Below are 17879 nucleotides of genomic sequence, written 5' to 3' on the forward strand. Positions count from 1 at the left end.
GCGGAGGATTTAGTTGTATATTCTAATGTTCGGCACCTTCCACTCTTAGGCAGATCTAAAAACTACAGCACAGGTATTCAGGCTCCAGGGAGTGGTTTTTAGTTTTTTTTCTCACCAACAACCGAAAAACAGGACCCGAGGCAGCGGACGGAGAGCTGGGTGTGGAGGCCGGGGTGGGTGGAGCGGGGAGGTGTCTCTAAATCTTCTGGGGAGAGTGCGGTAAGAAAGGAAGGAAAAGGTACGCAGACCCCAAAGCTTCTCGGGTTTGTTCTTTTATTTTTCCCCTTAGGAGGGCGGTGGCAGCTGATCAGACACAATAGCTGGCAGTCCCCCGCCGGCACGAAGATAAAAATGACCCTCAACAGCACCAGCAGGAGGACTGGGAAAGGGAGGAGGGGTGTGTCTGGGAGGAGGCGAGGATGAGGGTGACTAGGTGACAAACCCCGCCACCGCGGCGGGGTCCTCCACTCCTGCCCGGCGAGGACAGGAGCTGTGAGACACCTCCCCGGAGGGGGGCGGGGTGGGAAGGGGAGCCCCAGGGGCGGGCAAAGGGTGGAGGGACGCCTGAGTCAGCAGCCCCTGATTGGCTGTAGTTCTCTCGTCGCGTCTTCCGATTGGGCCATTTGCAGCGGGAGATGTTGTGAGGCGCGGCGGGGCGGAGCGAGCCGCCGGGGGTCTGGGGCGAAGCCCCGGAATCGGGCGGGGAGGAGCGGCGGTTGGGCCCAGGACCCCGCGCTGCTGCGACCTGCTGTGTGGAGAAGCGCAGCCACCTTTCCTCAGTTCCGCTAGCTGCGCCGAATTGTTCAGCTGCCCTGAAGATGTAAAAAGGGCAAAGAATTTAATGAACAGCGCTTGGCTGCGACCTCTCCCCAACACCCCCCACCCCAAATGAGAAGCTGTCTTACTGTCGGGCGTGAGAGGACACTCCCTTACCTTGAAGTCCCACATCGCACCCCTCCCACTGCAAAAAGGGTCAAAAACTCACCCGGGCGTGTCCCCCGCAGTCTGGGACCCAATTCTGCGAGTCTAGCCGTATGACCGACCCCCTCCCCGGCCCTGACGCCAAGTACCTAGTCCCTTCCCCAGTGGAAGCCCGGGTTCCTGGCCGCTCCCGCTCTGCGCTCGGGAGACTGGAGAAGGCGGGGAGGGTTTTGTGTGTCTGGTTTTTGGGGAGGTGTTGGGGGTGGTGGTGAGGGCTTGTAGGTCCCGACACACATTGGGGGGGTTGGCGAGCACCCCCCGTCCCCGCCCCAGGCTAATCCCCCTTCTCCAGCGTCGGTTCCCGGGACCATATTATTCAAGACAGAAAACATTCAACCCCAGAGCCTCCCCTGGGGAGGGGAGGGGAAGGAGGTGGAGTGGGAGGAGGTGGATCCAGGGAGGAAGAAGCGAGAAATCCGCCCCCGGGAAACAGCTCGGCGCGGCAGCGGAACGAGGCACTTGAAGGGGCGGAGGAAACAGTGGTCGGTGGGTGGTGGTTTTCTTTTTCCTATTTTTTTTCTCCCTAGGTGGCCACGGGGAACGGGAAAGACCGTGTCGAGGCGTAGTTTGGGGCGCGGCAACTAAAAGTGGCCGGGCCTGCGGCTTCATTTCTGTAGCTCCGGAATAATGCCCCGGAGAGGGAGTCCCTCCTGCCGCCGCGCGCACCTCCCCGTCCGGCCCCGCGCCGTCGCCGCCCAGCCCCGCCGCGGGCCAAGGAAAACAGCCGCCTCCTCGGGGACACCGGCGGGCCGGGGCGGAGGGCGGAGGGCGGGCGCCCCGAGTACCCCAGGCCGCCTGGAGACGCCGGCAGAGCCGCCGGTCGCGTCCGAGCAGGGCTTTTTGTTTTTATTTTGGGGAGCTGGGGAGATGGCGGGGAGCAAGGAGGGCTTTTGAAAAGGATTAGCCCATTTTAGTCCCGCGGGGAGCAAACTTCCCTTAAGTCTGCTTATCTGGGTGATGCAGAAGAGCATAGACTCCCTCTCCTCTGCCCAGAAAATACATGAATTAAAATGCACTTGAAAAGGGGACGGTTTTTCTTGACGGCTGCACAACGGCCGGGCATGTTTGAGGCAACCACCGTGCAGTTCTGATGTTTCGCTTTTTTTTTTTTCCCCCCTGGTTGATAGGATTTACCCCCCTTTTTCTTTCTCTTTTTGTATGGGAAGATTCTTTCATCTTTCATACTTCATCAGCATGGACCGAATTATCTTTCCATGTGTTGGAAAGGCGAGCTTGGGGTAGGCATGTGAACAAGCCTAAGGTCAGTGTATGGAGAAAGTTCATGCCCTTTAACTTTTCCCTCTTCTAGGAAAGATCTCTTTGGGAGAGCCTTCACGACGCGCTCGCCTTGCTCTTGGACTTGGGAGGAGCGCTAGGAAGAAGGGGACCGCTTTCTAGCCGCCGAGGAGACCTCTCTTCTTTGTTTTTTATGTCTGGAGAAATGGACGAAGACGGTGAAGTCAGTTGAAGTCCGAAGAAATAATCATCAGGGCATTTCGAAGGCGCTTCATCAAAACCTTCATTCCCTGGCGCTTTAATTGTCTCACCGGCACTGCACCTTCTAGGAGCCTGGTGTGGCATTTCCCCCCCAATGTGGACTCCCATGGGTTGGTCCCTTCTTTGTAATTTGAAATGAAATGATGGCCACACGTCGGACTGGTCTGCCGGAGGGAGATGGTGACAACAAGCTCAAGACCTGCGGGTCCCCCGCCTGTGAGGTAAGCGCAGCGGCAGCATCCCCGTGTAGCCCGCAGTGGCCTGTGTCTGTGAGGTGTCCTGCCTGTGGGGGGTCAGTTGCCACCGGGCCTAAGAAGAGGTTTTGGGGGCTTTGGACTGAATGGTGGGAGTGCCCCAGCTTGACCCGTAGGGAGATGAAGCCTTGGCCATTTTTGTTTCAAGGAGCTTCCAGTGATTCTTCTGCAAGGACGTTTTCCTTACTTACTTTGAAATGTCCCCATCTTGGTCCTCTCAGGGCACGGAATTCTCCCTTTTTAGGTGGCTGGGAATACTACAAGCTTCTGTTTTCCTACAGTTCCCATTCTCCAGTATTTTTGGAGCTGGGCTGGTTAGGGGGTGCTTTGTACCTTTCGTGTGTGTATCCAAGGTTTGCTCTGGAGGTGGAGAGAGGGCATCTGTCTGGAACGCTTGTTGCTCCTGGACCACCATCTCTCTCCGACACTGATGCTGTTGCTGTGGATATCTGCTTTGGGTAGAGAAACAAGTCTTTTCCCCGTGGACAGTTTAGTTTAGGCACAGCCTTGGAAGACTGCTTAATGGAGCTGTAATTCCAACTCCCTTAAAAATGTCTTGCCTTTCCTGTTCTTTTATTTATTCCCTTCCTTTCACTGCTCAAAAGTCCTGTGAGTGTCAGCCTGAGCTGTCAGGTGGGTGACTCTGCCTTCAGACCAACCTCTTTGGGAGGGCTCAGAAGATTTTACACCAGGCTTTCGGAAATTTTTTGAGCAAAGCAGGAGAGAAATAGAAAATCCATTGGTCTGTGGCACCCCTATGCCCTGTTGCCTCTATCTTTTTTCCTCCTTATGTTTGGGGTTTAATTCTATAATGGCTCCTTTGTGTTTACTTTGTTATTGATGGTTTCTGTAATTTGCTTTTGCTAAACGTACTGAATACTGTTTTCCTTTAGATTTTGCTTTTGAGCTGCCTATATTTTTAAGGAAAGGTTGAAGATTACTTTAGGTAACAGTAACATCCCCCAATGAGCCGTCACTCTCATTGTTTATTTTGTGCTTGTGTTACATTTTAACTTCATGGTCATTGAAACAGGGTCTAGTTCTCAGTGTGTGATTTTTGGCATCTTAATAAAAATGAGTCAGAAGTTAAGTTTTTGTTCATAAAGCAGGCAGAGGAACTTGCTTCATGCAGCTTACTTCATACTGCACTAGAAAGTTTATGCAGAAATCAGTGAGGTAGGTACAGTGTGCCGTTACTGTACAGTTTATTAGAACTATAGGTTTACAGTTAGAAAGAGTGTTTTACTTTTTGACACCTATAAACACCTGCTTGCAGGTAAAAACGTGATTAAGTATAACACCACAATTCTCTGATCATGGTGAACCATGATAACTCCTTTTGGAAGGCCTACCTACAACTTAGTGATTGCTTAATGTGTATTGTAGTTCCATAATGATAGGTACTGTGGTCTTAAAGCCTTATTTGTCATTGACTTGTGAATACCTTAATTAGCATGCTATTTGCATTGTATTTGCAAGAACTAATGTTAATTTGACTTTTTTTTTTGGGGTCATTTAAGGGATATCCCGGAAACCAAGAATTTATAGTAGACACATCTTGTCCTTGGCTAGAAGGCAGTGTTTCCAGTTGCAAACTTGGCTTTTATTAACAATGACAATTATGTATTTTTTTTAAGGGCTGTGAAATTTGCTTTCATTTGGACCTTACTGCTGGCATAGCCGTAGTATTTCTAGTTTGGGAGCCGAGAAAACACTGTATTGTCTGTATTTTGCTCATTTAGAGACTATATACAGTAGTTGGGTTTGGTAATAAACTGTGGTGTTGCTTGGCTTTTTAAAGAATAGGCAGATAGTTTGCTTGGATTCTATGTGGAAATAGAAATAAAGGGGCTGTATGCTGTCAGAAAACATTTTAAAGTCTCAGGGTGAGGAGTGAGGGTAACTTGTATTTACTGGCTCTGTTTAGTTGTCTCTTATTGATGCTTCTGACGCACAGTAAATCTTGGGAGTATTTATTAGTAATAAAAAGAGTTGCCACTGGAATACTTCAGGTATCAATTTTGGGTTGACGGATATTTAAGTCTTTGAATACTGCACTTAATTTTTGTGCTTAATTTTATTAGAAGAATTACATTCTAGAGTAGCACTGACATTCTTTTCAAAATTTTAAAAACCAATAGCTAAGAAACTAACAAACGAAAAACCGATTGCTATGTTCCTAAATGTGTATTTGAATAATAAATTTGTGTGTGCTTTTACCTACCCAAGAAACGATAGTATATATCTTAATATTAATGGTATTAGCCAAAACTAACTTTGTAGCACAGAAGAAATCAATGTAGTGAATTAAAGGAGTCCCTGTTTTATGCCTTATCTAATTGGCTAATTCCACCTGCTGTGAATAAGGTCTATTGTTTTGATGAAAAACAATCAGAAATTTCTTGTTTATATTAACTGTTAGAATCTAATTGTGTTGCTATATGAATAAGTGTAGGCACCACCTCCCAAGACTATATTGGAAGAGTCAAAAACAAACAAATAACAAACAGTCCTCTTCAAATGAAGAATTGTGACACTTTAGTAAAATATATTTTGACATTATACAGTAAGGATAGCATAGTTGTGTTCACACAAAATGATATACCTTTCACATCTAAATATGTGTTTTTGAAAATTGGTTTCCCTCACTGAGCCAGATAAGTGTTTTTTGGGTGTGTGTGTGTGTGTGTGTTCACGCATGTGTACAGGCTGATCTGTGACACCTAGCCTTGCATAACTTTGCTCACAAAATCGCTTGGTATAGACTCTGAATCCTCTGGTATTTTCACCCCTTTTCACATCATACAGTGTTTCTTCTTTATGGTTCGACTTGCTCTCTCTCTCTCTCTCTCTCTCTCTCTCTTTTTTTTCAAAGCTTTCTAAGCCACATTATTCTTCCCACTTCTAACATTTATTTCATTTTTAATTTCTAGTCCACAGGATTGTACACGTGTTTAGCACTTTCACTTAGAACAAACCTATTTACTCATGCTAATTAACTTAGTTCATTTTATGTTTTGCTTCTTCACCGAGGCTAAAATGATCCTGTGACTAAAACGTATTATAAGCTGATGAAAACTATTTGTTAGTTGATTTTGGAACAGTGTAAATAATAAAGGCATTTTCTGTGCGCGAATTCATTCACGTAAAAATTCATACTTTTGCTCTTCTTTCTGGAATACTATACATTTTGCTTTTATCCCAGACTTCCTTGTTCCTTCTCAGGCTCTCTCTCCCTCCATCTGTCTCTCTCTCTCTCTCTCTTTAGGCTTCTTATTCCTCTGCTGCCTCTTTCTTGTTGGTTTTTACAGGAGCCAGGCCTTTCCATTCCTCTACTCTTTTCTCCCTAGGTTTCATTTTACACCCTCCCAGGGCTTTAATCTACATGCCCGTGATTCCTAATTTACAACTGTATCTCAGATTTTATGGCTGCTCTCTAGACCTAGATAGCCAATTGCCTATTTACCATACAGTTTTTTTTTTTTTTGGATAGTCTACAGGCTCTTCAAACTCAACAGATTCTCTGCCCTGACCACCAACCTGCCCTCTCCCTGACTTCCTTCTTTTAGTGAGTAGCACTGCTAGGTACCTATCTGTCCAAGTCAAAAACCAGGCTACAATCCTTGACCCCTCTCTCTCCTTCTTCCTCCTGTCAAAGTTCTACATTCTGAATCCCACTGCCACTCCCTGAGTTCAGATTAGCCGCATCTCAACGATGAATCATGGACCAGGCTTCCTAACTCTCGTCCCAGGCTCCCAGCCTTGCCCCCTTCCAGCTCTCCGATCTGCCGTAACCAGAGCGCTCCTCCTGAAATAGAAAGCTGATCATTGCATTCCCTGGCCTAAAACAGTTTTCTGGCTTCCCATTGCCTTTGGAATAAGGCTCAAACTCCTGAGAGCAGTCTGAGAGGACTTCTGACCCGCCCTTCTATCGCATCTGTGACCTCTCTCTGTACTTCCTGTACTGTCAGTACCAACCCCCCTCCAAGGGCATCACAATGTCTCTCTCTTTACTTTAGGTCCTTATAAATCCTGTTTTCTCCCAGCCTTCCTTCCATTCTCCCCTCCTCCACTTCCACCCCTCCCAGGCTGATTTTTACTAACATTCTGGTCTTTTCTTCAACATCACTCAGGAAAGCTTTCCTTGACCTTCCAAGACTGGATTAATTGGCCCTGCTGCCTTCTCCTCAAACACCCTCCCTGTACTTTGTCAGGAAGAGCACTTAATAGTTTATTTATCTGTATTCCCCTGGATTGCAAGTCCCATGAAAACAGAGACCACGTTTGTCTCTACAGTGAGTGGCGCATAGTAGGTGCTCAATAAATATATGCCAAAATAGCCAATAAACATAGCAGGAACGGCTTTAGTTTTCTGTTAACCGTTCATTTAGATCCCAGCACACTGTACCGTCTTGATGGTCCTCCTGCCTCACCGTCCCCTCCTTCTCAGCCTTGGAAGTTTCCTCAGCCTCTTGACCTACTAAGTCTTCCTATACCTCAGGGCTCCATTTGACCCTCTTTTCTCCTCTCCAGACTCAGTTTCATGGTTTTAAGTGTCAGGTGTAAACTGATCATTCACATGGATGCATATGTACACATGTATTTGTGTGCGTGTGTGTCTCTCCACCCTGACCTCTCCCTTGAATTCAGATGCCCACCTCTAGCTGACCTGCCCACTCAGAACCTCCACTTGCCTGTGGAGAAGCCACGTCCCGAACCAAATTCCTCCTTCTCTACAGCCCCTCCCCCGCCCGCCCGGCTTCCCTGTTTGCTCCTTCCACAGTCTCCCTCATCTTAAACAAGAGCAATCCCACCCTCCCAGGTGGAGTCTTGGGAGTGATCTTTGATCCCTCTTTTTCTCTCTCGTGCATCACCTGCAAATCTGGCTACCGGCCTCTCAGCTCAGCCCTTGCCAGCCTGCAGTCTGGCCCCACAGTCATCCCGGTGGACCCTTTAGAAGTCAGGTCCTGGCACTGCTTTGCTTCGGCTCCTCTACTGGCTTCTCCTCTCCTTCAGGATGAAAGGTTGAAGTTCTCAGAGTGCCCGCAGACCCCTGGACAGCCTCCTGTCTCCTCCCTGAGCTCACCTCCTGGGCGCTCCCCGCTTCTGCGGACACACGAGCCCAGCATGCCCCAGAGCCTTCCCGCTGTGTTTCATCTCCTTGGGACACTGTCCCCCAGGTGTCTGCAGGGCCCGCTTCCTTGTCTCCTCCAGATTTGCTTAGAAGTCACCTTCTGGGAGGATCTTCCCCCCCGCTGCTCCCCAGGACACACCCTGCCCTCCTTCCTCACTTCATTTTTTTCCCTGTCACTTACTCTCCATCTGACGTGCTTCTCCATTTGATTTTGCTTATTGATTTGGACAGATGATGTACATAAGTGTTAAGAGTACAGTTTGTTTTGTTCACCTGGTATTTCTTGTGTCTGGAAGGGAGTCTAGCACATGGTAGGCCCTCAGATATTTTTTTCGAATGAATGAAGGAAGGAAGACCTAAGGAAACCTTCCATTCCAAAATGTTCTTGAGTTTGCATCTAGGTAGTTTAGATTATATAACGATGTGTGGTGTGAATTGTAGGTTCTTCTTTAGACCTCCATTTCCATTGGGATGGCTGTTCACAGTTTTCTTTGCATCTTTCTTACCTTTTGGGAAGCTGGTAACCAAGTAGCAGTAACCAAGGCAGTGTGTAGTACAAATGTATGAAATACTTTGTGCTAAGGTGAGATAATGGTAATGAACAGACTAAGGGAGGGGAATCAAACTGGTGGTGAAACTATGAAAAGGTAATAGGGTCATCCCTCAGGATCCACAGGGCATTGGTTCCAGGGACTCCCACCCAATGGATGCCAGAATCCTCAGATGCTCAAGCCCCTTATATAAAATGGGGTAGTATTTGCATATACCCTTACACACCCTCCCTTATACTTTAAATCATCTCTTGATTACTTATAACACCTGATACAGTGTCAGTGGTATGTAAATAGTCGCTAGTATGCAGCAAATTCAAGTTTTGCTTTTTGGACCTTTCTGGAAAAATTTCTTCCAAATGTTTTGATCCTTCATTGGTTGAATGCACAGGTGGTGGCCCACTTTAGGTACAGTGGGCCAACTGTATGTCAGATGTTTTCTTTCTTAAAACAATTGGCCAGTATAGGAATCTTCCTTACGTTTTTAATTTTTTTAATGTCATGAATATTTCACTGTAAGTTAAAAAATGATCGCAACATTGACTATGGCAAAATGTTAACAGTTGTTAATTCTGGATGGGGAGACTACCAGAATTATATTATTTTTGTATTTTCTCTTCTTTTGTTTAATTCCAAAGTTACAATAAAAAGACAGCATTTACAGGTTTAAAAAATAGGTAATATGTTACCAGTCTCGTGAAAATCAGGTTTCTAGCACACCTACCTACGCTGCTTAAAATAATACTTAGACGCTTTTTGAAAAGGATACACGTTACTCAAAACAGTACTTAAACAGTTTTTAAAAAACATGTTTTCTTCAGTGGAAGATTCATTGCAGGCTAGCGATAGTACAGTATAACATAACACTGTTATTTAATTTGAAACGTGTGTTCCTTCATATACTTATATCTAAATGGCAGAATACCATTGTATGTCAAAAGCTTTACCCTGCAAATTAGGGTTAAAAGTATAGCCTTTTGGAATGAAGAGCAGCGGCAGCAGAACTCTGGATTTGGAGGTATTGAGTGGAACCCATCTCAAGATAAGAGCCATCAACAAAATGAGTATCCAGGTCTAAGAAGAGTTCTCCACGCATTGTTAGTGTTTTGTAGCATTCATTTCTTCCAAATGAAACATTTTATGAAGTCCTTGTGCCTTGCTTACAGAATCTCTTAATTTGTTCCTCATTTCTTTAGCTATTACCAGATCCCATAATCTGGTACAAACGTGATACTCAGTTTCTTTTGTTCTTTGCTTTGTGAAGGGACCCCGTCATCTTATTATATTTAACATGATGATTTAAGTATGGGCAGTGCTGGATGTAGATGCACAGATGCTGTTATCGAATGCAGCTATTTTCTATTACAGAAAGACCATATGGTAGGCACTTGTTTTTCTTTCCGGTTGATGTGATTAGATTAGTAAAATGAAAGGTTATTGGACTTAGATTGTCCTAGTATTTATTTAATTTTAATTGACCATAAGGAATTAAGTATGTTAAAAATATTACGAGCCATTGATATATTCTGTTGGTTTGAAGTAGGAAGGTGTCTTCACTCAAAAGCCCAGTTTTGGATTGCTTCTACCGAAATAGTTTCTTAGTTTAAGTTGTATTTTTTAAAAAACGGAGTATTGTGCAGATAGCTTTTGTGCCTCGAAGATAATCTGAAGACAAATGGATATACTGTACTATAGGTTTAAGAAACTTAGTGTGATGGAAATTGTTTTTTATCAGTTCTCTATTTTCTAGTTATTTATTAATATGGAAAAAATTCCACCATGTAGATTTGTGAATAAGGGAATAGATTTAAAACCCAAATTTGATATTTCTGAAATATTCATCTATCTTAGGGAAATTTTTAGGCAGACCAGAAAAACTTATTATCAACAAATGGCGAGTTAAAGAATTTATTTATTTTTCCTTAGACCAGCTCCTGTTGAACCTTCCTTCTGTTGGATACTGGGTGTGTTCTTGATTCAGACTTGGTTACTTATTGCCTTTTCCCCTTGTTGCTTATCTCTGTTCTGAATAGACACTGGGCATAGTTATGAGCAGTAGTCTGTTTATAATCCCACAAGTTCTTTTTCCTTCTTATAACCTAATGAAGACGTAGCCTCTCGACTTGAACTGTGGTTCACTGCATTCATCTTTAATAGATCTTGACAAGACTTATTTTCTTGAGAACCTTTTGATTTTTCTCCCTCCTTAGAATGGAGAATATCCTTAAATATCAGAAGCTAGAAAGCTGGATTTATGATTACATTTCTTCTGGATATGTCTTAGCTACTGTGATCTTGGGGATTAACAGGCATCTTTTTTTTTTTTTCTTAACCTTAAGATATCTAGATATCTTTAATCCCCAGTATTTTCCTAATAAACACAGATTCTGTATTTAAGAGAATTTGTGTCAGCTAGATCAGTGAGACCTACTTTCCCCTTTGGGTTCTACATATTGGCTTCTGGAAACATTACATACCTAGTGAATGTGAGGGGGAGGAAGTACTCTGGGCACCCAGTTTAAATCAGATCTTTATTATAATGCTTTTAGGAAACTAAAAACATTTCAGTTTACTTATTTTTCATTTAATACTATTTTATAGACACCATTCTCAGCTCATAAGGGAGATATATACGTGTGTGTATATATACACACACATATATGTGTATATATATACACACACACACACATATATATGTCAATTTTATAAACGGAGGAAAAGAAACTCTTAAAAAGCATTATGCAAAGATATCTTCAGGGATTGTAATATGGAAGAGAGATTAGATTTATTTTGTGTGGCTGTAAAAGGCAGAACTAGGATCAGCAGATAGACAGATGGGCCAATTTCCAGAATTCAGAGGAAAATTTTTTGTTAAATTAGAAGTTAATCGGAATAGAATGTGTTCTTTGCACAGGTGGGATGACCTTCAGTTAGGGGACTCCAGAGAGGATTCCTGCTTTGGTAGGAATTTATTATTTTATTTTATTTTCTAAATTAATTAATTTATTTTTGGCTGTGTTGGGTCTTCGTTGCTGCATGCAGGCTTTCTCTAGTTGTGGCAGACCAGGGAAGCCCTGGTAGAAATTTAAACCAGGCAAATCTGGACAATCATTAAGAATCACTTGGACAGCCTTTCAAACTACAGATTCGTGTCCCCACCATTAAGTTAACCAATCAGAATCCTTGGGGATGAGACCCCAAAACCTCAGCATTTAAAAAAGTCCCCTGGTGATCTTCTGAATTTGAGAACAGCAGAATAAAATGATATTCAAGGTCTAGGTTCTTATGGCAGCCTGGTTTTAGAATTATTCTGACCAAATTGAAATCAATGTAAAGAAAAAGCAAAAATATGGAGAAAAAATTTAAATGACTGTAAATCAGTGAAATTTTCAAGCTTAAAATTATAATTATTTTCTTGTAATTAAATGTATTTCTTTTTTTAAAATTAATTAATTAATTAATTTTTGGCTGCATTGGGTCTTCTTTGCTGCCCTCGGGCTTTCTCTGTTGCGGCGAGCGGGGGCTACTCTTTTTTTTTTTTTTTTTTTTAATTTATTTATTTTGGGCTGTGTTGGATCTTCGTTGCTGCGCATGGGCTTTCTCTAGTTGTAGCGAGCAGGAGCTACTCATCATTGTGGTGCGCAGGCTTCTCATTGGGCGGCTTCTCTTGTTGCGGAGCGCGGGCTCATTAGTTGTGGCTCGCGGGCTCTAGAGGGCAGGCTCACTAGTTGTGGTGCATGGGCTTAGTTGCTCTGCAGCATGTGGGATCTTCCCGGACCAGGGCTCGAACCCATGTCCCCTGCATTGGCAGGTAGACTCTTAACCACTGTGCCACCAGGGAAGCCCGGGGGCTACTCTTTGTTGTGGTGCGTGGGCTTCTTGTTGCGGTGGCTTCTCTTGTTGTGGATCACAGGCTCGAGGTGTGCGGCTTCAGTAGTTGTGGCACGCGGGCTTAGTTGCTCCGTGGCATGTGGGATCTTCCTGGACCAGGGCTTGAACCCGTGTCCCCTGCATTGGCAGGCAGATTCTTAACCAGTGTGCCACCAGGGAAGTCCCTCTACATGTCATTAATATAACAAAATAATATTCTTTTCAAATAAAGTAAATGTTATGTCGAAAGAGCACTTTAAAATTCTACAGTAATAGGTGTTACACTTTTTTGTATGTATGTTATACTTTAATCAAAAGTTACATATTTTAAAGTGATAGAACTCTGACCTTGGTTATATCAAAGCTGTTGTTACTTTTTAGATTTATTATAAAAGTAATTTGTTTCATGTCATTTCTAGAAGGGCATATTTTCTTTAAGCAAATAACTGTTAGGATGGTTTCTTTTGCATCTTGTAATCATTTTGTTCATACCAACTCTTTTATCAAGAATAGGAAAAGTTACAGTGAAAGAAAAAGATATATTCTATCTTTACCTAAGTATACATTGTGAAGGGTTTCAAAAATCATTCTAACATAAATAATAATAAACTAATCATTAACAAAATAATTTCACTTTACACATCCTTCTTCATTTAACAGCAACAGCTACTCTATCTGTTCACTGAATCCATCTTATCTTTTAATCTCACTGATCGTGAGATGCATTGGATACTGTGCTGCAAAGACAATGTAAACTAATTACAGTGTCCAACTGCCAATTCTGCAAAAGAAGCGGGGTTTCTTAAAGTGATGTTGCAGAAGGGGCAAAGCCACTGACAGAGAGCTGAGTGAGACCAGTGAACAGATGCAGAAAGCGTCATCAGAGTTGATAGGTATCTCAAAAGGGAATGATTTGAATTCTAGGGATTAAGAGAAGCTTTTGAGAAAACTGATGTCCTTGAGGGCAATTGCAAGTATGGGGAAGTGACATTTTCTTCTAGGAAGTGATGTTTAGTTTGGACCCCATGCCTTAAGCTGTTTGCCAGGAGACCTTAAAAAGTGGGTGTAGATCTAGAAGGAATAGCAGCAGTGAACAGATTTCTCTTGTGTTTTCTTTTTCTTAGTAGAGACAGTGCAGCTGAGAGTGAGTAGAAAATCCTAGCTTCTCTAATTGACTTAGAAATAAAGCTGTTAAAACAGAGGTCAAGGCGTAGTGTCTTGAAAGGCACTGCTGTTGTAATAGTTCTTAGATGCAAAGATACTTGAGAGTTTGAATATTTTAGATGCCTTCATTTCTTTTTTTAAAATTAATTAATTAATTAATTTTTGGCTGTGTTGGGTCTTCGTTGCTGTGCCAGGACTTTCTCTAGTTGTGGTGAGCGGGGGCCACTCTTCATCGCGGTGTGTGGGCCTCTCACTGTCACGGCCTCTTCCATTGCGGAGCACAGGCTCCAGACGTGCAGGCTTAGTAGTTGTGGCTCACGGGCTTAGTTGCTCCGTGGCATGTGGCATCTTCCCAGACCAGGGCACGAACCCGTGTCCCCTGCATTGGCAGGCAGATTCTTAACCACTGTGCCACCAGGGAAGCCCCATTTCTTTTTTTTTTAAATTTCTATACTGAGGTACAATGGACATGTAAAAAGCTGTATGTATTTAACATATACAACTCAGTGAATTTGTGGATAAGTATACACCCATGAAACTGTCTTCACCATCAAGGCCATAAACAGATCATTACCTCCCCAAATTTCCTCCCACCCTCTTTATTATCGTTGTTGTTATTATTGTAACGTATATAAAACCTACTTAACCTAATGTGCCCCCTTAGCAGATTCTGTGTGTACTGTATAGTATTGTTAGCTGCAGGCACTGTGCTGTAGTGTAAATTTCCAGAATTTATTTATCTTGCGTAACTGAAACTTTGTACCCATTGACCATCACCTCTCCATTTCCCCCACTTCCCAACCCCTGGCAATGTACTCTCTGCTTCTATGAGTTTGACTGTTTTAGATTCCACATATAAGTGAGATCATACGGTGGTATTTGTCTTTCTGTATCTGGCTTATTTCACTTAGCATAATGCCCTCAAGATCCATCCATGTTGTTGCAAATGGTGGGATTTTCTTCTTTTTTTTTAAGGCTGAATAATGTTCTCTTCAAGATCCTGATTTGAATTCCTTTGGATAAGCACCCAAAAGTGGGATAGCAGGATCGTATGATGGTTTTTGAGGAACCTCCATATAATGGCTGCACCAGTTTACATTCCCACCCACAGTGTGTACAGGGGGTTTCCTTTCTCCACACCCTCACTAACGCTTGTTATCTCTTGTATTAACAGAAGCCATTCTAAGACGGTGAGGCAATCTCTTTGTGGTTTTGGTTTGCATTTTTCTGTTGATTGGTGAGGTTGAGCACCTTTTCATATACCTATTGACCATTCGTTAGTCTTTGTAGAAATGCCTGTTCCCCTCTTTTGCCCATTTTTAAATTGGGTCATTTGTTTGTTTGTTTAGCTGTGTTGATTTCTGACTCTCACTAGTCTTTGCTACCTAAAAGCACGATGATGCCTTAGCAAAATGGGCAATTGATTAAAAATCATCTTAGTAGGAACAGTTACACTGTAGACTCAGTGGGAGAGACTAGGTACCGCTGACATCTTTCTTGGGGGTGTATGAGCCACACTACAATCCCTACCTTAGGATATTGACAGAGCTTTGTAGTTTATGGCTACTAGAACTGCATCTGCTCTAGACCAAGGGCGAATGCAAATTCTCTTCAGTTTAGGAGAGGACCTTGGAAGAAGAATCACTTTTCCCTGTTTCATCCTTGGATACTGCTGCCATTCTTGGCTGTCTTTTTATTTGACCACCGTAATCTTTTTATCTAACTCTCACTTTCAAATAAGTTACTGAAACATTGTTTTTGGATCAAGTGGGATCTCTAGGAAAAAGGCAGATATATAAAGCCTAAAATATATATATATTCAGGAAGCATAAGGATACCCCAAAACGCATGGCTTAGAAAGTGAATACTGCTTGATTTCTACAAACTACAGTGAAGTGTTTAGCATATATTTGACGGGAAAAAAGTATGTCTTTTCCAGTTGGCTTTGAATTGACAGCAGACAAGACAGGGATCTTTTGGTAGTCTATGAAAAGGATTTTGAACCTCAGAAATCAGTCTGTAGGATTAATGAAGAGGGAAGACATAAAATGCCCATATCAGGAGTAAAAGAGGGGGCACCATTCAGAGCCTACAGACATTAACAAGATAAAAAGGGAATATCTGGGGCTTCCCTGGTGGTGCAGTGGTTGAAAGTCCGCCTGCCAATGCAGGGGACGCGGGTTCGTGCCCCGGTCTGGGAGGATCCCACACGCCGCGGAGCAGCTGGGCCCGTGAGCCATGGCCACGGATCCTGCGCGTCCGGAGCCTGTGCTCCGCGACGGGAGAGGCCACAACAGTGAGAGGCCCGTGTACTGCAAAAAAAAAAAAAAAAAAAAGAAAAAGAGAATATCTGAATAACTATATGCCAGTAAATTTGACAACTTAGGCGAAATGGGCAAATTCTGCGTAAGGATTCTAGTACCAATTCAGAGTTGTGTGTGCATATGTTAGGTAGGGGCGGTGGTGGTGGGGTTTCCCTCACCAGGCAATTCTCCGATAGCAGCTGGGTGTCCTACAGTTCAACTTAATTCTGATGCTGTCTACCCGAATATAGAGTCAGATCCCACAGGTTAAGGGCTCAGTCCCACAAGACTGCCCTCGCCCCCGCCCCCTACCACCCGCAACTTCAGCGTCCAGTTGCAAGTTTAGGTTGTCACCTGAGCTTCTAACCTACTGACTGTAGATTGGAGGTTCCAACGACCCCTTCCTTGGGTTCAACTAATTTGCTAGCGTGGTTCACAGAACTCAGAGAAACATTACTTAACTAGATCACGGGTTTTATAATAAAGAGTATAACACAGGAACGGCTGGATAGGAGGGATGCGTAGGGCAGGGTGTGGGGAAAAGGTGTGGAGCTTCCACGGCCTCTCCAGGTGCTCCACTCTTCCCAAATCCCCATGTGTTCACCAACCTGGAAGCTTTTCGAACCTCATCCTTTTCAGTTTTTATGGAGGCTTCATTACATCAGCATGATTGATTAAATCATTGGCCATTGGAGGTGGAATCAACCTCCAGCCCCTCTCCCCTCCCCTGAGGTTGGGATGGGATTCAGTGTTCTGACCCTCTCATTACTTGGTTGGTTGGTTCTCCTGGCAATCAGCCCCTGTCCTCAGGTGTGTTCCTGATGTCACCTTATTATCATAACAAAAGAGACCACTGGTTGCTCTCCTCACTTAGGAAATTCCAAGGGTTTTAGGGACTCTGTGCCAGAAATGGGGATGAAGCCCAAATATGTATTTCTTATTATAAATCACACTATCACACATTGAAAGATACAAATTACCAAAACTGCCACAAGGAGAGGTGTAAAAAAAAAATCTGGGGCTTCCCTGGTGGCGCAGTGGTTGAGAGTCCGCCTGCTGATGCAGGGGATGCGGGTTCGTGCCCCGGTCCGGGAAGATCCCACATGCCGCGGAGCGGCTGGGCCCGTGAGCCATGGCCGCTGAGCCTGCGCGTCCGGAGCCTGTGCTCCGAGCGCAACGGGAGAGACCACAACAGTGAGAGGCCCATGTACCGCAAAACAAAAACAGAAAGCAAAAAAACCCTGCCATATGTGTTAAAGAAATTGAATTTAGAATTAAAAACCTCCCCACCAAGAAGACTTCAGATCCAGATGGCTGCATTGACATATTCTATCACATGCTTAAGGAAGAAATCATACCAGTTCTATACAGGCTCAGAAAATAGCGGTGGAGGGAACACTTCCCATCTTCTTTTTATGATGCCAGCATAAGCCTAGTAACGCCCAGGCAAAACCAGTATAAGAACAGGAATTCAGACCAATAACCCTCATGGTTGTAGATGTAAAAATCCTTAACAGAGTGTCAACAAATCAAATCTAGAAATATATGAAAAAGATAATACATCATGATTAAGTTGGAGTTATCCCAGGAATGAAAGATTAATTTATCATTTTAACATATCAACAACATATTAACCATTTAATATATTAATGGAATAAAGGAGAAAATTTGTATGATCATCTCAATAGATGCAGAAAAAGCATTTGATAAACTTTATAACGTTCATCATAAAGACTCTCAGAAAAGTGGGAATATAAGGAAACTTAACCCAGTTTGATCAAGGGGACCTACGAAAAAGCCTACAGCTCTCATGCTTGTTGAAACACTGAGCACTTCACTACTAAGAGCAGGAACAGGGTAAGGGTGTCTGCTCTCACCACTCTATTCAGCCTCATAGTGGAGGCCCTAACAAGTGTGGTAAGTCAAGAAAAGAAATAAAAGGAGGAAGGAAGAAGAGAAGGAAGGTCTTCCCTGGTGGCGCAGTGGTTGAGAGTCTGCCTACCAATGCAGGTGACGCGGGTTCGAGCCCTGGTCCGGGAAGATCCCACATGCCGTGGAGCAGCTAAGCCCGTGCACCACAACTACTGAGCTTGCGCTCTAGAGCCCGCGAGCCACAACTACTGAG

At 43.8% G+C, this 17879-nt stretch overlaps 2 protein-coding genes across 5 annotated transcripts in view; one reads left to right on the forward strand and one right to left on the reverse strand.

Moving 5' to 3' along the window:
- Window positions 1–282: 282 nt before the first annotated feature.
- Window positions 283–1590, reverse strand: LOC112413728 (translation initiation factor IF-2-like). Its single transcript, XM_024765771.1, has 3 exons — window positions 1579–1590; window positions 1071–1255; window positions 283–812 (listed from the first exon to the last, which is right to left on the reverse strand). Exons 1-3 carry the CDS (start codon window positions 1588–1590, stop codon window positions 359–361), a joined length of 651 nt encoding a protein of 216 aa, XP_024621539.1. The 3' UTR covers window positions 283–358.
- Window positions 1533–17879, forward strand: part of ARHGAP21 (Rho GTPase activating protein 21) — a 134727-nt gene continuing 118380 nt past the window's right edge. For all 4 annotated transcript variants that reach the window (XM_024765678.1, XM_024765686.1, XM_024765695.1 and 1 more), the window contains exon 1: window positions 1533–2699. In XM_024765678.1, coding sequence (XP_024621446.1) covers window positions 2619–2699 — 81 coding nt within the window. In that variant the 5' untranslated portion in view covers window positions 1533–2618. The remainder of the gene's footprint in view (window positions 2700–17879) is intronic.

Source organism: Neophocaena asiaeorientalis, unplaced genomic scaffold, assembly GCF_003031525.2.
Source record: "Neophocaena asiaeorientalis asiaeorientalis breed wild unplaced genomic scaffold, Neophocaena_asiaeorientalis_V1.1 scaffold217, whole genome shotgun sequence".
NCBI lineage: Eukaryota > Metazoa > Chordata > Mammalia > Artiodactyla > Phocoenidae > Neophocaena > Neophocaena asiaeorientalis.